The sequence below is a fragment of the Rhinopithecus bieti genome, unplaced genomic scaffold (assembly GCF_001698545.2).
Source record: "Rhinopithecus bieti isolate Rb0 unplaced genomic scaffold, ASM169854v2 scaffold_15776, whole genome shotgun sequence".
NCBI classification, from domain to species: Eukaryota; Metazoa; Chordata; class Mammalia; order Primates; family Cercopithecidae; genus Rhinopithecus; species Rhinopithecus bieti.
Window position 1 is genome coordinate 317,386 of NW_016808836.1, and position 20,406 is coordinate 337,791.

General features: G+C 52.9%; 1 protein-coding gene across 1 annotated transcript in view; it reads left to right on the plus strand.

Annotated features, from left to right (window-relative positions):
• RYR1 (ryanodine receptor 1) overlaps window positions 1–20,406 on the plus strand; it is a 165,376-nt gene that overhangs the window by 77,884 nt on the left and 67,086 nt on the right. The window contains exons 50-69 of the mRNA XM_017887349.1: window positions 513–653; window positions 1,042–1,205; window positions 1,298–1,376; window positions 1,603–1,692; window positions 2,400–2,540; window positions 2,916–2,990; window positions 3,084–3,159; window positions 3,445–3,568; window positions 4,172–4,287; window positions 6,561–6,628; window positions 6,729–6,850; window positions 7,636–7,685; window positions 8,146–8,206; window positions 8,319–8,557; window positions 11,231–11,312; window positions 12,315–12,445; window positions 13,693–14,025; window positions 15,649–15,889; window positions 19,465–19,552; window positions 19,647–19,739. Of these exons, the coding sequence (XP_017742838.1) occupies window positions 513–653; window positions 1,042–1,205; window positions 1,298–1,376; window positions 1,603–1,692; window positions 2,400–2,540; window positions 2,916–2,990; window positions 3,084–3,159; window positions 3,445–3,568; window positions 4,172–4,287; window positions 6,561–6,628; window positions 6,729–6,850; window positions 7,636–7,685; window positions 8,146–8,206; window positions 8,319–8,557; window positions 11,231–11,312; window positions 12,315–12,445; window positions 13,693–14,025; window positions 15,649–15,889; window positions 19,465–19,552; window positions 19,647–19,739 (2,514 nt within the window). The remainder of the gene's footprint in view (window positions 1–512; window positions 654–1,041; window positions 1,206–1,297; window positions 1,377–1,602; window positions 1,693–2,399; window positions 2,541–2,915; window positions 2,991–3,083; window positions 3,160–3,444; window positions 3,569–4,171; window positions 4,288–6,560; window positions 6,629–6,728; window positions 6,851–7,635; window positions 7,686–8,145; window positions 8,207–8,318; window positions 8,558–11,230; window positions 11,313–12,314; window positions 12,446–13,692; window positions 14,026–15,648; window positions 15,890–19,464; window positions 19,553–19,646; window positions 19,740–20,406) is intronic.

Consider the following 20,406-nt stretch of genomic DNA (forward strand, 5'->3'; position numbering starts at 1 on the left):
GAGATGGGAGTCTCGCTCTGTCGCCCAGGCTGGAGTGCAGTGGCCGGATTTTGGCTCACTGCAAGCTCCGCCTCCCGGGTTTACGCCATTCTCCCGCCTCAGCCTCCCGATTAGCTGGGACTACAGGCGCCCGCCACCTCGCCCGGCTAGTTTTTTTGTATTATTTTAGTAGAGATGAGGTTTCACCGTGTTAGCCAGGATGGTCTCGATCTCCTGACCTCGTGATCCGCCCATCTCGGCCTCCCAAAGTGCTGGGATTACAGGCTTGAGCCACCGCGCCCGGCCTTAATGCCCATCTTAACTCTAAGAATGCTAAATTTGCATACTAAGCTGTCTAAGACCACTCCTCAAAAAACATACCATTTTCCCCCTTATTAGCATATCATTTGCATAACCCACACCTCCTTCATAATTTAAAAGCACTGGCATGCTTGTGTCTCTCTGGGCCTTCGTCTGCCTGCCATCCGCTCATTCCCCTTTCATTTGTGTGTCCCCCTCTTGCTCCCACCCAGCTCCTCACCAACCACTATGAGCGTTGTTGGAAGTACTACTGCCTACCCACAGGCTGGGCCAACTTCGGGGTCACCTCGGAGGAGGAGCTGCACCTCACGCGGAAACTCTTCTGGGGCATCTTTGACTCTCTGGCCCATAAGGTCTGGGCAGCAGGGAGCCCCAAAATGGCCTATGTGGAGGGTTTGGGGCCCAAAATTGGGAGACCAGAGTGAAACCCCCCAATTTTGGGGGGTTCAAGGATGAGAGGGTTCTGCAGGTTTGGATCTAGGAGGATCTATGGGTTGAGGCTTCAGTGTGGAGGTTATGGAAAAGGGGGTGGGCCTCCAGTTTGGGAGCTTGGAAAGTGCAATATGGGGATGATTTGAGCATACAGTTGGGTCTGAGATTTGGGTTTCAAGGAGAGGGACCATAATTCAGGTTTGGGGGTTCAGGGAGGAGGGCTGATTATTGCAATGTGTGAGTTTGAGGTCCCGAGGCTCACTGAGGCTTATAGTGACTTCCTACCCCTGCTCCTCCCGGCCTTCCCAGAAATACGACCCGGAGCTTTACCGAATGGCCATGCCTTGTCTGTGTGCCATCGCTGGGGCTCTGCCCCCTGACTACGTGGACGCCTCATACTCATCTAAGGCGGAGAAAAAGGCCACAGTGGATGCTGAAGGCAACTTTGATCCTCGGCCTGTGGAAACCCTCAAGTGAGGCCTGGGGGCTGGGAGACAGAGAGGAAGATTTCAGGGGTGGCGGGAACCCCAGCCCCAACATCTGCTGACCCGATGCCCCCCCACAGTGTGATCATCCCGGAGAAGCTGGACTCCTTCATTAACAAGTTTGCGGAGTATACACATGAGAAGTGGGCCTTTGACAAGGTTGACCTCAGGGTCCTCCTATCCTAGAAACCCTCAAGACCCCAGCTTTCCCCCCGACCCGGTTCCTCCCTGAGGCCCCAGATCTCCCTGAGACCCCCCAGCCTTCCCTGAGACCCTTAGCTTTTTCTGGGATCCCCCAGGATTCTCTGTCCTCGGCTCCTCTAGGGTCTCCCCATGTGTCCCCAACTGCTGCCTCCCCCTCACCCTGCCTCCTCTCCATCTCTAGATCCAGAACAACTGGTCCTATGGAGAGAACATAGATGAGGAGTTGAAGACCCACCCCATGCTGAGGCCCTACAAGACCTTTTCAGAGAAGGTGACCAGGCCTTGAGGCCCAGCATTGGGGGTCAAAATGAAACCCCCAAATTTGAGGGTTCAGGGAGGAGTGAGGAAGGTTCACAGGTTTGCATCTAAGTGGATCTGTGGATTAGGTCTCCCCATTCATGGACTTTGCCTTCACTCAAACTTGGTAGAGTGGGAAGAGAGTCCGAGAGAATGGGTTTGATTCCTTGGCTGTAGTAAGACTTCTTGGAGCCAGGCGCGGTGGCTCACGCCTGTAATCCCAGCACTTTGGGAAGCTGAGGCGGGTGGATCACGAGGTCAGGAGATCGAGACCATCCTGGCTAACACAGTGAAACCCCGTCTCTACTAAAATACAAAAAATTAGCCGGGTGTGGTGGCGGGTGCCTGTAGTCCCAGCTACTCAGGAGGCTGAGGCAGGAGAATGGCATGAACCCCGGAGGAGGAGCTGGCAATGAGCCAAGATCGTGCCACTGCACTCTAGGCTGGGTGACAGAGGGAGACTCCGTCTCAAAAAACAAAAAAAAATTCTCAGAGATTCGTGTGTCTAATGGGATAAGGAGAGTGGGTTTGGGAGGCTCTGTTAACAGAGCAGGTAAGAGACTTGAGTTCGAATCTGGACTAGACCACTGCCTAGCCACGTGGTCAGGGTTTTCTCCTTTGGGGTCCTTCCTCCACCCCCCCTCACTCCATTCCAACTCCCCACCCTCCTGTCCATCCCAGGACAAAGAGATTTACCGCTGGCCCATCAAGGAGTCCCTGAAGGCCATGATTGCCTGGGAATGGACCATAGAGAAGGCCAGGGAGGGTGAGGAGGAGAAGACGGAAAAGAAAAAAACGCGGAAGATATCACAAAGTGCCCAGGTGAAGGCGGGGCCTGGGCGGAGGGCAGGGGCACGAGGCGGGGAGGGTCTAGAACAAGGGTCATGGCCAGGAGAGGGCGTGGCCAGACAGGGATGGGATGGAGAGGAGGGGGGCCCAGGGAGGTAGGTGGGGCCAGAGAGGGGTGCAGAAACCTGAGATCTGGGAAAGGAGAGGGCAGGGGTCTGAATAATTGCAAAGGGCAGAGGAGAGAAGGATGGGGTGGTTTAGAGACAGGGCCTTAAGGAGAGGACACGGGGTCTTGAGCCAGGGGAGGGCGGAGGGGGTAGAATGAACTAGTGGGGGCCTCGGAAGGGGCTGGCCTGGGCTTCGTGCTAGCCTGTCAGCCTACCTCCCATCTTCCCCTTGTCCTCTTAGACCTACGATCCTCGAGAAGGCTACAACCCCCAGCCCCCCGACCTTAGCGCAGTTACCCTGTCCCGGGAGCTGCAGGTGAGAGCCCTGATCCTTTTGGGGGGACATGGGGTGTCTTTGGGGGGGCTGGCATCCTCTGAATCTAGCCCTTGACTCTGCATCCACTCCCAGGCCATGGCAGAACAACTGGCGGAAAATTACCACAACACGTGGGGAAGGAAGAAGAAGCAGGAGCTGGAAGCCAAAGGTGAGGACGCCCATGCTGCCCCCAGGCGACCCCCGTGGCTTCACCATGTGGCTTTACTGATTGCCTTCATGCCCCTGAAACTCAGTTTCTCCATCTGCAGATGGGAATAATAACAGCGTTTACCACAGTGGGGTAATAAGATGAGCACCAGCAAGCAATGTTTCCGTTATTCGTATCTTCATCTTTATTACTATAATTACGCATGCCGGGCACTGCAGGAACCACTTCAGTGAGAGTGGCCCGGGTCTTCCCCAGAGCCCTGATTTCTGGTCTTTACCTCCCCAGGCGGTGGGACCCACCCCCTGCTGGTCCCCTACGATACGCTAACGGCCAAGGAGAAGGCACGAGATCGAGAGAAGGCCCAGGAGCTGCTGAAATTCCTGCAGATGAATGGCTACGCGGTTACAAGGCACGCGGGTTGGGACGCCCGCGGAAGAGCAGCAGGCGGAACCCACCCAGCAAAGGCTGGGAGAGGCGGGGCCAGAGAGGGGTGGAACCGAGAGGAGCGGGGCCTGGGGAGCAAAGACGGAACCAGAGGGGAGGAGCTAAGGGAGTGGGGCCTGGACACAGAGGCGGGGCCAGGTGGGGAGGAGTCCGAAATGAGTGGGGCAGGGCTTAAGGGGCAGAGGCGGAACCAGAGAGGAGAGGAGACAGAGAAGGGCGGGGCCCAGGGAGCAGAGGCGGGGCCAGAGAATGGAGGAGCCTGAGAGGGGCGGGGACCGGTGAGTGGAGGCGGAACCAAAGAGGAGAGAAGGCTGAGAAAGGCAGGGCCTGGGGAACAGAGGTGGGGCCAAAGGGGTGGAGGCTGAGGGGGCGGGGCCTGGGAGCAGAGGCGGGGCCAGAGAGGGGAGAAGGCTAAGTGGGGTGGGGCATGGGGGGCTCAGAGTGGAGCCCCAACCTGGGGTGAAACCAAAGCTGATAGAGACGCGGCCAGCAGGAGCAGAGGCGGACCTGAGAAGGGTGGGAAACTGTAGGGCCGTGTCTGGGCTGATCCCTCTCTCCGCATCTCCAGAGGCCTTAAGGACATGGAACTGGACTCGTCTTCCATTGAAAAGCGGTTTGCCTTTGGCTTCCTGCAGCAGCTGCTGCGCTGGATGGACATTTCTCAGGAGTTCATTGCCCACCTGGGTAGGGAGAAATCCCCCCTTATGCCTGCCCCACCTGCAGACACCAGTTCTGCAGACCAGACTCACCTAGGACACCCGTTCCTGCACTCAATCTGTCTTCCCCTTATCTGATGTTTATTGAGCTTCTACTATGGGCCAGACACTGTTCTAGATGCTGGGTTACAGCAGTGAAGATGACAAATGAACCCTGCTCCCCTGCAACTACTCCTGTGTTGGCTTCAGGCAATTAGCATCATAAATAACAAAATCATTTAGTGTTAGAAGGTGATCAGTGTCATGGGAAGAAGAAAACAATAGAGCCAGGTAGGGGGGATTGGGAGTGTGGAGCCAGTTGTAATTTTAAATAGGGTGTTCCTGAAAGACTTTGATGAGAAAGTGACATCTGAGGCAAGCCATGAAGGAGGTGAGGGAGGAGCTGTGTGGACCTCTGGGAGACATCGGTTCCTCACAGGCAAAGGAACAGTGAGTGCAAAGGCCCTGAGAGGTCCCTGGTGTGAGTGTCAGGATGCCCGGCAGCTGAAGCAGAGTCATCGAGGGGGACAGTGAGATAAATGGGGTCACAGAGGTGACTGGGGCAGATCATGTATGGCTATGCTAGCTGTGATGAGGACTTTGACCTTTACCTGGAGTGAGATGGAGTTGGGGGTTGAGGGCTGAACTGAGAAGGGACGTGATCCATAATTCTGGTGTTCACAGGGTCCCTCTGGCTTGACTGGGGTGGAGACAGGAGGCAAAAAGGGTGAGAACAGGGCAGATTTCTGGATCCATTTTGAAGGCTGAGGTTGTTGGGATGCTCCCAATGCCTCTTATAGGCCACTAAGAATTACAGCTAGGCCCTGCAATCCCCTCCGGTTTCCCTAGAGACACCACCCCCCAGCATTCCCCTTGAGAGCTGCCCTCAGGAACCCCCAAATTCCCTCCAGGTGAGTGGCGAGCAGGATTCGCTATCACGTCTCGCCTCAAAGCCTGCCTGCCTAGCTTCAGTGCTGCACATCCGCTTGATGATTCCCTTCCCTCTCTAGACCTCTGATTCCTCACCTGTGATATGAGCATATGTTCGCCATAACTAGCTATGGTTCTGTCACTTATTGACCTGGGGTCAGTTACTTCACCTCAGTTTCCTCATCTGAAAAATGGGGGCTGGGAACCAACTGCACAGACCTCCAAGTTGTAAGGAGACTGTGTGAGGATGACATGTCTCACAGTGCCAAGGCCATAGCAAGTATTTAATAATTGGAGCCAGTATTATTATTTTAATAGAATCAGTTACGACTATCACCATTATTATTGTTTGCAATTGATTTCCATTTTATTTTATTTTATTTTATTTATTTATTTATTTATTTTTTTTGAGACGGAGTCTCGCTCTGTCACCCAGGCTGGAGTGCAGTGGCCGGATCTCAGCTCACTACAAGCTCCGCCTCCCGGGTTCACACCATTCTCCTGCCTCAGCCTCCCGGGTAGCTGGGACTACAGGCGCCGCCACCTCGCCCGGCTAGTTTTTTGTAGTTTTTAGTAGAGACGGGGTTTCACCTGACCTCGTGATCCGCCCGTCTCGGCCTCCCAAAGTGCTGGGATTACAGGCTTGAGCCACCGCGCCTGGCGATTTCCATTTTAAAATTAGCTCTAATTTGTTTACATTGACTTCTTGTTTCATTTGGTTCATTCATTCATTTGTTGCAGATTAACTCAGTGCCATGTATTCAAGTTCAGAATGAAAAGTACTTGTGGTGGGTGAGGAAGGGCATGTTCCAGGACTTTAACCCATTTCAGTTTGTTTTCCCCACGTCAGCTTCAGAAAGGGTTTGATCAAGGAGTTGGGGGAAGGCACTTTGGGAGGCTGAGGCAGGTGGATCACCTGAGGTCAGAAGTTTGAGACCAGCCTGCACAATATGGTGAAACCTTGGCTGTACTAAAAATACAAAAATTAGTTGGGTGTGGTGGTGCACGCCTGTAATCCCAGCTACTTAGGAGGCTGAGTCAGGAGAATCGCTTGAACTCAGGAGGTGGAGAGTGCAGTGAGCCGAGATGGTGCCATTGCACTCCAGCCTGGGCAATAAGAGTGAAACTCCGTCTCAAAAAAAAAAAAAAAGGAGTTGGAGGAACCAGATGAAAGGTAGGAGAAAGGTTTATCTCAAAGCCAACACAAATGACTTCATACCAATAATTTATTCCCCATTATTTCCCAACTCTGCTCCTAGCATCCTACCCATCAGAACAGCCTGGGTTCTCCAGCCTTGAACCCACCGTGAACCCTGTTTGCTCTCTCTACAGAGGCTGTGGTCAGCAGCGGGCGAGTGGAAAAGTCCCCACATGAACAGGAGATTAAATTCTTTGCCAAGGTGAGAGGTGGGCTTAGAAGTTAGAGGGGGGCTGGGGACTCATGGGCTCTCCCCACCCCTCACCGGACCCTTTATCTCCTCCCCACCACCCTATCTCCAGATCCTGCTCCCTTTGATCAACCAGTACTTCACCAACCACTGCCTCTATTTCCTGTCCACTCCGGCTAAAGTGCTGGGCAGTGGTGGCCACGCCTCCAACAAGGAGAAGGAAATGATCACCAGGTGGGCCGCCTGTGACCCTGGACCCAGCCCCCTCGCCCCACAGTATTGCAATCCTTCGCCCGTGGAGGCTCTGTCCTGGGTGCTGGGTGTTGGGTACTGACCGTCTCCTGCAGAGGCAACTGAAGGGCTATGGTGACCAGCCATGCTAGTGTGCCCGGGACTGAAGGGGTTCCCAGGATGTGGGACTCTCAGACAACTTGGGACAAATCGATCACCCTGTCCAGGAAGGCCAACTCAAGGCCGGGCGTGGTGACTCACTCCTGTAATTCCAACACTTTGGGAAGCTGAGGTGGGAAGATCCCTTGAAGTCAGGAGTTTGAGGCCAGTCTGGGTAATACACCGAGACCCAATTTCTACAAAAAATAGAACAATTAGCCGGGCGTAGTGGCACATGCCTGTAGTCCCAGCTACTTGGGAGGCTGAGGTGGGAGGATCGCTTGAACTCAGGAGCTGGAGGCTGCCGGGAGCTGGGATCGTGCCACTGCACTCCAGCCTGGGTGACAGAGCAAGACCCTGTCTCAAAAAAAATAAACAAACAAAGAATAATAAGAAAGGCCAACTTGCCCCTCACCTCCCCAGCATCCCAGTTACTGCCTATGACTTTCCAGCTTGCCCATCTCTCTGCCCCTTCCTATCCCTCCTGTCTCCATCATTCGGCCCCCTCCTGGTTCCTCTCTCCTTGTCTTCTCTGTCCCTGTCTCCTCTAATTGGGTCACCCTTTCCTCGTCTTCTTGGCCGCCTCACTCGCTGTTTCTCCTGCCTTCTGTCCCTTTCTCTTTCTTCAGCCTCTTCTGCAAACTTGCTGCTCTTGTCCGCCACCGAGTCTCTCTCTTTGGTAAGTGGCTCCGCTCCCTTGGTCTTCCTCCCTAATCTCTCTCTTCCCCACCCTGAAGAAATAGCTCCCAGGTTCTGCCTTAATTTGAACAACCTTTGTTGTGTTCTTCCTCTGGACCTGGAGACATGGACCGGGTATCCCAGGGGCAGGGCAGTGACTGAGACACCCTGGGCCTGCCTCAGTGGAACTCCCAGGCCAGTGGGAGAGACAGACCCATCTCCAGACAAGCACAGCCCAGTGGGGTCAGGGTTGGGCAGGAAGAAGGCCAGAAAGTGGTCAGGCTGGGGAGGAGGGAAGTTTGGAGGCGCTGTAGGAGTCCAGGCAGGGTGGGGGTGCAGTAGCATTCCAATGTAGCCTGCGGGTAGCCTCAGGAAGAGAGGGGTTGGGGTGGATGTAGAGGGAGGCACTGTCCTCTGTCCTCTTAGCCATGCCATCTCCCCGGCCCATCTTCCTCTCCCAGGGACGGACGCCCCGGCTGTGGTTAACTGTCTTCACATCCTGGCCCGCTCCCTGGATGCCAGGTAGGGCCATGGGCAGTGGCACCCACTCCCACTGTCATCGGGCCCCCACTCCAACCCCTGGTCTCCTAGACTGTCCAATTCCAGAGCTGGTGTTCCCCTGCTGCCCTTCTAGGACAGTGATGAAGTCAGGCCCTGAGATCGTGAAGGCTGGCCTCCGCTCCTTCTTCGAGAGTGCCTCGGAGGACATCGAGAAGATGGTGGAGAACCTGCGACTGGGCAAGGTGTCACAGGCGCGCACCCAGGTGAAGGGCGTGGGCCAGAACCTCACCTACACCACCGTGGCGCTGCTGCCGGTCCTCACCACCCTCTTCCAGCACATCGCCCAGCACCAGTTCGGAGATGACGTCATCCGTAAGGGCTCCTGACCCAAGGGCAGGTTGTGGGGAGTCAGTGTGGCCAACACCATCCATCCTGGGTGCCTGTGAGAGTCCCTGGGTGTTTGAGTGTGTGGATTTCTTGCTGTAAGCAAAGCATGCATCAGTACCTTGGCAGGTGGCAAATGAGTTAAAGAGGATGCGAGCTCAGCATCTCTAACAAAAGACCCTAAATGGACTGGCACAGCGACTAATGCCTGTAATCCCAGCAGTTTGGGAGGCTGAGGCAGGAGGACCGCTTGAGCTCAGGAGTTCAAGACCAGCCTGGGCAACATAGCGAGACCCTGTCTCTACCAAAAAAACAATTTTAAAGATTAGCCAGGCATGGAGGCACACGCCTATAATCCCAACTACTGGGGAGGCTGACGGGGGAGGATCACTTGAGTCTAAGAGTTGGAGGCTACAGTGAGCTATGATCATACCACTGCACTCTAGCCTGGATAACAGCAAAATTCTGTCTCCAAAATAAATAAAGAATAAAATAGGGTCCTTGATGGTAAAAAAGAGAATCTATTGATAAAGGTTAAGAAAAGTAGCACTTGGCCAGGCACGGTGGCTGACGCCTGTAATCCCAGCACTTTGGGAGGCCAAGGCAGACAGATCACCTGAGCTCAAGAGTTCAAGACCAGCCTGGCCAACATGACGAAACCCTGTCTCTACTAAAATACAAAAACTAGCTGGGCATGGTGGTGGTTGCCTATAATCCCAGCTACTTGGGAGGCTGAGGCAGGAGAATCACTTGAACCCAGGAGGCGGAGGTTGCAGTGAGCCGAGATTGTGCCGTTGCGCTCCAGCCTGGGCAACAGAATGAGACTCCATCTCAAAAAAGAAAAGAAAAGAAAAGTAGCACTTGGTAGCCAGGCTCAGTGACTCATGCCTGTAATTCCAGCACTTTGGGAGACCAAGGTAGGAACATCGCTTGAGCCCAGGATTTCAAGACCAACCTGGGCAACACAGCAAAACCCCATCTTAAAAAAAGAAGAATAGAAAAGTAGCACCTGGATAGGGTTCTTCTCCCATCCAACTTTTTATTTTGAAATTTTCAAAACATACAGGAAGGTGGAAAGAAGAAAATTGTTGGCTGGGCACAGTGGCTCACACCTGTAGTCCCAGCTACTTGGGAGGCTGAGGCACAAGAACTGCTTGAACCCGGGAGGTAGAGGTTGCAGTGAGCTGAGATCGTGCCACTGCAGTCCAGCTTGGGTGATGGAACAAGACTCCATCTAAAAAAAAAAAAAAAAAAAAAAAGAAGAAGAAAAGCCCCGTGTGCTTACCCTTCACTGTGTGAGTGAAAATATTTAGGTTTTTTGTTGAACTTTTGGGTGTAAGTTGCACACACCAGCGGGTGTAAGTTGCACACACCAGGATAACCTCATGCCTTAATGTTCATCAGCTGGCTTTCCTAGAATAAGAACCTTCTCTTGTGTAACCACGATATCATTATCACACCTAACCTAACCATATTTAAATTTCCCTCGTTACCCACAAAATGTCTTTGATTTTTAAAAAATAATTCAGAATCCAGCCGGGCGCAGTGACTCACACCTGTAATCTGAGCACTTTGGGAGGCTGGGGCGGGCAAATCACTTAAGACCAGGAGTTTGAGACCAGCCTGGGCAACATACTGAGACCCCATCTCTAAAACTATATATATATATATATTTTTTTTACTTTTATTTTTATTTTTTTTGAGACAGAGTCTCGCTCTGTCACCCAGGCTGGAGTGCAGTGGCACAATCTTGGCTCACTGCAACCTCGGCCTCCCAGGTTCAACCAATTCTCCTGCCTCAGCCTCCCCAGTAGTTGGGATTACAGGCATTCACCACCACACTCAGATAATTTTTGTATTTTTAGTAGAGATGGGGTTTCACCATGTTGTCCAGGCTGGTCTCGAACTCCTGACCTCAGGTGATCTGCCCACCTCAGCCTCCAAAGTGCTGGAATTACAGGCGTGNTGGAGTGCAGTGGCACAATCTTGGCTCACTGCAACCTCGGCCTCCCAGGTTCAACCAATTCTCCTGCCTCAGCCTCCCCAGTAGTTGGGATTACAGGCATTCACCACCACACTCAGATAATTTTGTATTTTAGTAGAGATGGGGTTTCACCATGTTGTCCAGGCTGGTCTCGAACTCCTGACCTCAGGTGATCTGCCCACCTCAGCCTCCAAAGTGCTGGAATTACAGGCGTGAGCCACCGCGCCAACCCTAAAAATATATACATTTTAAATAAAATGAAAAACATAGCCTAAAATTGCAGCAACATTGCAGGTCTGTTTGCTTTTTTCTGGAGGAAGTATCCCTCACTTTTATTATAGCGGGCCATGACTCCTCTCCACGGAAGAAACAACATCTAGCCTTTACTGAGTGCCTAATGTGTGCCCCGTTCTAGTGACTTTCCAAGTAGTAACTCATTTGATCCTCACAACCAACCCCGTGAGGAAGGTACTATAACTATCTCCATGTTATAGGTAGGGAAATTGAGGCTGAGAGAGAGTTTGGTAACTTGCTCACGTCACAAGACTACATGGCAGTCTGGCTGTGAAGCTACTTGCTCTTCCTCACTGCATGGGCCTATTTGGAGACAGGGGAGGTGGGGTGGGGAGGGCTTGTCTTGTGAGCGCATCCCACAGCCTCGCCCCTGTCTCCCCCAGTGGACGACGTCCAGGTCTCTTGCTACCGAACGCTGTGCAGTATCTACTCCCTGGGAACCACCAAGAACATTTACGTGGAAAAGTAAGGAGAGAGATCCATCGTTTGGGGCTGGGTGGGGTTGGAGGGGAAGGGAGAGAGCAGGAGAAGACAACGGGGTAGGTGAAAAGCACGGTAGATGTTAGGAATCTTCCCGCACACGGCTGCAGCCGCAGTTCCCCATGGCGGCCGCGTGAGGGCGCTCAAGGACAGGTCAGGCACGGAGGTAGCGCTGCCAGGTCTGGGGCCGGGAAGCAGGCGCTTGCGGGCCTTGCTGGGGAAGAAGGGGAGGCGCAGACCATAGGGGCTGTGCACAGGTGCCGTGCAACACTGGGGTCCCTGGGGAGGGCCCCTGGCAGTGTCCACGTGACCGCTCCTGAGCTGATTACTGATACAGCAAGAGTGGGGCTGCCACTGTTTCCACCAGCTCTTAAGTTATGCATACTTTAAGTGACACCGGCGGTGTGCGGTGGCTCACACCTGTGAGCACTTTGGGAGGCCGAGGAGGGAGGATCACTGGAGCTGAGGAGTTTGAGACCAACCTGGGCAACATAGTGAGACTCCATCTCTACCAAAAAAAATTGTTTTAATTAGCCTGGTGTGGTTGTGGTGTGGTGGCGCTGGTGCCTGTAAATCCAGCTACTCCTAAGGCTGAGATGGGAGGATCAGTTGAGTTCAGGAGTTCAAGAACAGCCTGGGCAGCATAGTGAGACTGCATCTCTACAAAAACAACTTTTTTTTTTTTTTAACTAGCTAGACATGGTATGGTGTGTGCCTGTAATCCCAGCGACTCAGGAGGTTGAGGTGGGAGGATCGCTTGAGCCCAGGAATTCGAGGTCGCAGTGAGCCGAGATCAGGCCACTGCACTGCAGCCTGAGTGACAGAGCGAGACCCTGTTTTAAAAAAACAAAACAAGTGGCACACACGGATGAATGGCAGCTCTGTCCCAAAGGGTTCTGGGAGGAGCTGTTTCTATGGAGATGGGGCTGGGACCCAGGACCCGAAAGAGGGGGACACGTGGCAGCTAAACACAGCCCCCTCTTCCAGGCTTCGGCCAGCCCTCGGGGAGTGCCTGGCCCGTCTGGCAGCAGCCATGCCGGTGGCGTTCCTAGAGCCGCAGCTGAATGAGTACAACGCCTGCTCTGTGTACACCACCAAGTCTCCCCGAGAGCGGGCCAGTAAGCTGTGTGGGGCTGAAGCAGTGCCGGGGGTCTGGGTCTCCCCAGCACAGGGCCTTGGGGAGAGCCTAATTTGGGGGTAGTGTGGCTGGGTTGGGCTGTGAGCGGCTGAGGATTCCCCAGGTTGGTAGTGCCACACATTCAGGAACCCCAGAGTTTATGGTTTGGGGGCATTTCAAGGCCATTACGTGGGGAGCACTGGGAGATTAATTTAACTTTTAAAACAAGAATCCATTGATAAAGTTTAAGAAAAATAGCACTTGGTGGCCAGGCGCAGTGGGTCACGCCTGTAATCCCAGCACTTTGGAAGGCCAAGGTAGGAGGATTGCTTGAGTCCAGGAGTTCAAGACCAACCTGGGCAACATAGCAAAACCCCATCCATGGAATTTGGAGCTGTGGAATTTATTTTAGTGATGGTGACATTTGAGGGCATCTTCAAGCTTGGAGACGTAGGGTGAGGGGTATTTGAGCGTGAGAAGATTGAAGGAAGGCATGGGTTCATTCCTTCATTCAGCAAATATGTATTGAGCAGTTACTATGCATGAGGCACTGTCCTAGTCAGCTGAGGTTCAGCAGTGAACAGATAAAATAGACAAAAGTCCCCTGAGTTCTGGGTCCAGAGGCTAGAATGAGGCATGGACCTGGGGGGAATATACGCTCCAGGGCAGGAAGCTTGTCTTCCTGGTCAGCTGTGCTCCCAGAATGGCACCTGGCCCAGAGTCAGCGAGTGAGCAAATGACAGGTTGTCTGTTTCAAGGGAGTGAACCGGGTGTGGGATTCAGAGACGACACCGGGGGATGGGGTGGGGTTGGAAAAGGTCTCTTTTGGAGTATGCCACACTGTAGGGATGAGGGGAATGGGCTTGAGATGTGGGAGATTTTAGGAGGGAAGATTTCTAGGGGTGAGATGTTAGGCAGCAGACAGGCTCGGGAGTATGAAGTGTTTGCAGGGCCACTGAGTTTCAGTGTGAGGGCTGGGAGAGGTAGTTGGGCTGGAGGGTGAGATGGGAGGAATAGGGTTTGGGAGACTGGTTTAGGGGGGTGGCAATTCAATGGTGTCTGATGTATTGTGGGGGTGTATTTCAATGAGATAGTTGGGTTGGAGAGTGAGATGAGAGGAATAGGGTTTGGGAGCCTGGTTTAGTGGGGTGGCAATTCAGTGGTGTATGAGGTATTGTGTGGAAGGCCAGAGCACTGAGGTCTGGGGGTGATCGGTTGACATTCCCTGCCCCCCTCCCTGTACCCCAGTCCTGGGGCTCCCCAACAGTGTGGAGGAGATGTGTCCTGACATCCCGGTGCTGGAGCGGCTCATGGCAGACATCGGGGGGCTGGCCGAGTCAGGGGCCCGCTACACAGAGATGCCGCACGTCATTGAGATCACGCTGCCCATGCTATGCAGCTACCTGCCCCGATGGTGGGAGCGCGGGCCTGAGGCACCCCCTCCTGCCCTGCCCGCCGGCGCCCCCCCACCCTGCACAGCTGTCACCTCTGACCACCTCAACTCCCTGCTGGGGAATATCCTGAGAATCATCGTCAACAACCTGGGCATTGACGAGGCCTCCTGGATGAAGCGGCTGGCTGGTGGGTCGGGGGCACTGGGCCTGTGAGGGGTGGGTCAGCGGCCTGGGCTCCCTTGGCCAGATGGTCTGAAAGGGAGACCCATGGTCCCCTGGGAGTTGGGAGGAGTCAGAGTGTAGGTTTTTTCAGCCTCAAAAGGCCAGGGGTCAACTGGGCATGGTGGCTCACAACTGTTACTCCAACACTTTGGGAGGCCAAGGTGGGAGGATCAGTTGAGGCCAGCCATTTGAGACCAGCCTAGGTAACATAGCACGACCCCATTTCTTTAAAAAAAATAAATAAATAACTTTTTTTAATTAGCCAGGTGTGGTGGCACACACCTATGGTCCCAGCTATTTGGGAGGCTGAGGCAGGAGGATCTCTTGAGCCCAGGAGTTGGAGGCTGCAGTCAGCTGTGATATACTCTCTCAAAACAAACAAACGAAAGGAAAGGAAAGGAAAGGGAAGGAAGGAAGGAAGGAAGGAAGGAAGGAAGGAAGGAAGGAAGACAGAAAAGAAAAGAAAAGAAAAAAAGAAAAGAGAGAAAAGGAAGGAAGGAAGGAGAAAAAGAAAGAAAGAAAAAAGGGAAGGAAGGAAGAGAGAGAGAAAGAAAAAGAAAAAAGAGAGAGAGAGAAAGAGAGAAAAAGAAAAGAAAAGAAAAGAAAAAAGATCCTCAAAGCGTTAGGTTTCCTGATTCAGAAGTTTCAGGTAAGGGCCGGGCACGATGGCTCATGCCTGTAATCCCAGCACTTTGAGAGGCCGAGGTGGATGGATCACTTGAGACCAGGAGTTCAAGACCAGCCTGGGCAACGTGGTGAAACCTTGTCTCTATTATTAAAAAAAAAAAAAAAAGGTTTTGTGTAGGAAACAGGTTGTAGATCAGGGTCAAGCTAGAAATCACGAGCTGGGATCAGAGGCCAGGGTCAGGGGCCAGAGGCTGGGGTAAGAAGCCCATTCATGTCCTTGGGGTCACATAGTGACCAGAAATCACATAGTGAGGTAAGAGTCTGGGTATGGGCCAGGTCAGAGGTTAAAGATTGGGGTCAGGGGTCATGCTAGTTAAGGATGAGGTAACAGGCCAGGCACAGTGGCTCATGCCTGTAATCCCAGAACTTTGGGAGGCTGAGGCGGGTGGATCTCCTAAGGTCAGGAGTTCGAGACCAGCCTGGCCAAAATGGTGAAACCCAGTCTCTACCAAAAATACAAAAGTTAGCTGGGTGTGGTGGCAGACGCCTGTAATCCCAGCTACTCGGGGGGCTAAGGCAGGAGAATCGCTTGAACTCGGGAGGTAGAGGTTGTGGTGAGCCGAGTTTGCACCATTGCACTCCAGCCTGGGCCACAAGAGTGAAACTCTGTCTCAAAAAAAAAAAAAAAAAGTGAAGTAACAGGTGAGGCTTCAGTTGTTGGAGGTCAGAAGTCAGGGATTTGTGCCAGGCTGGGGTCACAGGATAGGGACTGGGTCATAGGTTCAGGTCAGGAGCTGTGGCTGGGATCAGTGTTCAGGGACGATGTCCGAGGTTAGGGTCAGGCTGGGGTCGTATGGCAGCTGCTAGGTCGGAGGTACTGTTAGGGAGTTGGGCTGGGAACGGAGGTCGGGGCCTGTATCAGAGGCCGGAGGTGGCATCGGAGCCCACCGCGCCCCTGCAGTGTTCGCACAGCCCATCGTGAGCCGCGCGCGGCCGGAGCTCCTGCAGTCCCACTTCATCCCCACCATCGGGCGGCTGCGCAAGAGGGCAGGGAAGGTGGTGTCCGAGGAGGAGCAGCTGCGGCTGGAGGCCAAGGCCGAGGCCCAGGAGGGCGAGCTGCTGGTGCGAGATGAGTTCTCTGTGCTCTGCCGGGACCTGTACGCCCTGTATCCGCTGCTCATCCGCTATGTGGACAACAACAGGTCAGCGGCGCCCCGCCCTCCCCACACCCTACGCCCCGACCTACCGCATCCTCCAGCCCCAACTGATCTCTGCCTCCTGACTGGCTGGAAACTTCTTCCAATGCTCTGGCTCCACCAACCTTCTGACTCTTCCTCCTGGTTTCTTCTAGCTTTGAGAACATTGGCCCAACATCACCCAGCCCACTTGTTTGTTTCTTTTTGGTTTTGGTTTTGGGGTTTTTTTTTTGTTTGCTTGTTTGTTTTGAGACAGAGCCTGGCTTCGTTGCCCAGGCTGGAGTGCAGTGGTGCAATCCCGGCTCACTGCAACCTCCACCTCCCGGGTTCAAGCAATTCTCCTGCCTCAGTCTCCCCAGTAGCTAGGATTATAGGCGCATGCCACCACGCCCGGCTAAGTTTTGTATTTTTAGTAGAGACAGATTTTCACCATGTTGGCCAGGTTGGTCTTGAACTCTTGACCTCATGATCTGTCTGCCTAAGCCTCCCAAAGTGCTGGGATTACAGCCATGAGCCAATACACCTGGCCAATGTGATTTTTTTTTTTTTAATCATTCTCCTAATGCTGGACACTTAGATTGTGTCGATTTCTTTGTCACTATGCACAACACTATAAGTAACAGTTTGCTTTTTTATTTATTTATTTTTATTTATTTATTTATTTATTTTTGAGACGGAGTCTCACTCTGTTGCCCAGGCTGGAGTGCAGTGGCCGGATCTCAGCTCACTGCAAGCTCCGCCTCCCGGGTTGACGCCATTCTCCTGCCTCAGCCTCCCGAGTAGCTGGGACTACAGGCTCCCGCCACATCGCCCGGCTAGATTTTTGTATTTTTTTTTTAGTAGAGACGGGGTTTCACCATGTTAGCCAGGATGGTCTCGATCTCCTGACCTCGTGATCCGCCCGTCTCGGCCTCCCAAAGTGCTGGGATTACAGGCTTGAGCCACCGCGCCCGGCCCAATTGCTTTTTATTATTATTGTTATTATTGAGACGGGATCTCGCTCTGTTGCCCAGGCTGGAGTGGTGTGGCATGATCATGGCTTACTGCAACCTTGATTCCTGGGCTCAAGTGATCCTCTGCTTCTGCCCCTGCGTAGCTGGGATTATAGGCTCACCAACATGCTCGGCTAATTTTTGTATTTTTATGGGGTCTCACTATGTTGCCCAGGTTGGTCTCAAATTCCTGGGGTCAAGCGATCCACCCACATCAGCCTCCCAAAGTGTTGGGATTACAGAAGTGAGCCACCACGCCTGGCTGCGATTTTTTTTTTTTTTTAAACATAACAATACACCATGAAAGACATACAGGCCAGGTGTGGTGGCTTATGCCTGTAATCGCCTTGGGAGGCCGAGGCGGGTGGATCACCTGAGGTCAGGCGTTTGAGACCAGCCTGACTAACATGGCAAAACCCTGTCTCTATTATGAATACAAAAATTAGCCAGGCGTAGTGACGCAGGCTTGTAATCCCAGCTACTCCAGAGGCTGAGGCAGAAGAAATGCCTGAGCCTGGGAGGCGTAGGTTGCACTGAGCTGAGATCGTGTCAGTGCACTCCAGCCTGGGAACAGAGCGAGGCTCCATCTCAAAAAAAAAAAAAAGAAAGACATATAGATTCACCCCTTTTGTCTTGGTGGTCATGTGACATTCTCTGCTGTTGGATATAGTTCCATTTTTAACTCAGTAAATATGAACAAATTGTGGTTTCTTCATACAACGGAAGACTCCATGGCAGTGGGAGTGAACAAGTTGTTTCTATACACAATGTGATTGGCTTTCACAAATGTTAGGTGGCATGAAAGAAACCAGAAAACCAAGAAATAAACTACAAATTATACCATCTCTTTAATGTTCACGAGCAGATAAAAATAAGTTTGGGGCTGGGGGCAGTGGCTCACAACTGTAATCCCAGCACTTTGGGAGACTGAGGCAGGAGGATCACTTGAGTTCAGGAGTTTGAGACCAGCCTAGACAACATGGCTAGACCCTGTCTCTACAAAAAAAGAAAACATACAAAAATTAGTCAGGCATGGTGCCACACACCTGTAGTCCTGGCCTCAGGCTGGGACTGGGAGGCTGAGGTGGGAGGATGGTTTGAGCCCAGGAGGTCAAAGCTGCAGTGAACTGTGATCACACCGCTGCGCTCCAGCCTGGGCAACAGAGACAGATCCTGTCTCAATAAGGGTTTTTTTCTTTAATACAAGTAAATAAAATAAAATATGTGAACCTACTTAGATTCTGACCCTGTCCCTCAAAAAAAGAAATTTTATGGCTGGGTGCGGTGGCTCATGCCTGTAATCCCAACACTTTGGGAGGCCAAAGCAGGTGGATCACCTGAGCTCAGGAGTTTGAGACCAGCCTGGGCAACATGGCAAAACCGTCTCTACTAAAAATACAAAAATTAGCCGGGAGTGGTGGCGCGTACCTGTAGTCCCAGCTAAGTGCTCCTGAGTGGGAGGCTGAGGCAGGAGAATGGCTTGAATCTGGGAAGCGGAGGTTGCGGTGAGCCAAGATCACACACTGTACTCCAGCCTGGGCGACAGAGCGAGACTCTGTCTCAAAAAAGAAAGAAAAAAATTTTTTAAAAAAGTTTTTAGCCTAGAAGTTAGAATAAGGGTCATTTTTCAGGAGGAGGAAGGGGGAGTGGCTGGGAGGGGCCATGATGGTACTTCCAGGGACCAGAAATGTCCTATTTCTTGACTTTGGTGGTGGCTACACAAGTGTGTTCACTTTGTGATAATTAATCAAGATGACACTTCTTAATATGTAGGTTATATAATACATATGTATGTATCGTGTGTGTATTGCATGTATACATATTATATTTATGTATTTCAATGAAAAGTTTAGACAAACAGAAAGTTTTTTAAAAAGGAATAGTCAGGCCAGGCAAGGTGGCCCACACTTGTAATCCCAGCACTTTGAGAGTCCAGGAAAAGAGGATCTCTTGAGCCCAGGAGTTTAAGACCAGCCTGGGCAACCTAGGGAGACCTTCTTGCTACAAAAAATAAAATAAAAAATTAGCCAGGCATGGGCATGATGACGTGCACCTGTAGTTTCAGCTACTCAAGGAGGCTGAAATGGGAGGATCGCTTAAGCCTGGGAGGTCGAGGTTGCAGTGAGCGGAGATGGCATCACTGTACTCCAGCCTGACAGATCGAGACCCTGTCTCAGAGAGAGAAAGAGAGAATGGATCATTAAAAATTTTTAAATGTTCGGCTGGGCACGGTGGCTCACGCCTGTAATCCCAGTACTTTGGGAGACCGAGTTGGCGGGGGGGGAGGGTGGATCACCTAAGGTCAGGAGTTCGAGACCAGCCTGGCCAACATGGTGAAACCCTGTCTCTACTAAAAATACAAAAATTAGCCGGGCATGGTGTTGGGCACCTGTAGTCCCACTTACTCAGGAGGCTGAGAGAGAGAAAAAAGAATTAAACGTTCACCTGAATGGCCAGAAGACCCTAGAAACCCCATCCCTCTGACTGGATGTCTCCTGGTCCCCATCTCCTCCTCCAAGATCTCTCTCTGGGCAGCCCCCTTCCCTGGGATCTCCACCCCCTCCCTCACCTCCCCTCTGCTGACCTCAGGGCGCAGTGGCTGACGGAGCCAAATCCCAGCGCAGAGGAGCTGTTCAGGATGGTGGGCGAGATCTTCATCTACTGGTCCAAGTCCCACGTGAGTGCCCACCCCAACCGCCCTCCCCACAACCAGAGGACCCATAGGCACCTACCTTCACCTCTCCGGTCTCCAACACTGCTTCCCCCACCAGAACTTCAAGCGCGAGGAGCAGAACTTTGTGGTCCAGAACGAGATCAACAACATGTCCTTCCTGACTGCGGACAACAAGAGCAAAATGGCTAAGGTAGGGGCTTGGTTCTGGGAGCAGCACTTGGCAGAGAGGGCAGGAGCACCCTCTACGGTTTCCTACCTGGCCTGTCCTCACCCAGCCAGCCTGTCCTGGGCTCATTCCCTGCAGCCCTCAGAGCAGCCCCTGTTACCTTCTCTCCCTTGTTCCCCAGCTCCTTCCTCCTCCTGTATCTTCTCCCTCCTCCCATCTCCCTCCTGTCCATTTTCGTCTTCTCCAAGCCTCTCTCTCCTCCCATCACCCTCCTCCTCCTCCTCCCCATTTTCCCCCTCTTCCATTTCTTTCTTCCTCTCCCCATTACCCCATCTCCTGCTTTCCTCCCTATCCTTCTCAGAACTGCCCTCCTCAGATCCCAAAAATGACCCCTACCCCAAGCTAAGGCCTGGAAATGCCCAGCTAGAGAATACATGGCAGGTGGGGCAGAGGAGGCGGGGTGCTGGCAAGTTGGAGTTGGGCCTGGGCTTCTCTGCGGGGCTGGGGTAACCCTTCTTGTCTCTGTCTGCGGTCCGGTGAAGCAGGCGGGAGATACACAGGTCAGCCCCACATCTGGGACCTCCGCATGTCTCTTGGCTAATGCCCTCTTCCCCCAGCCTCTGCACTCCCCCCCACCCCCGAGAAAACCCCTGCTTCTGTTCCCCACCCCTGTCCTCCATTCCCAGCCCCC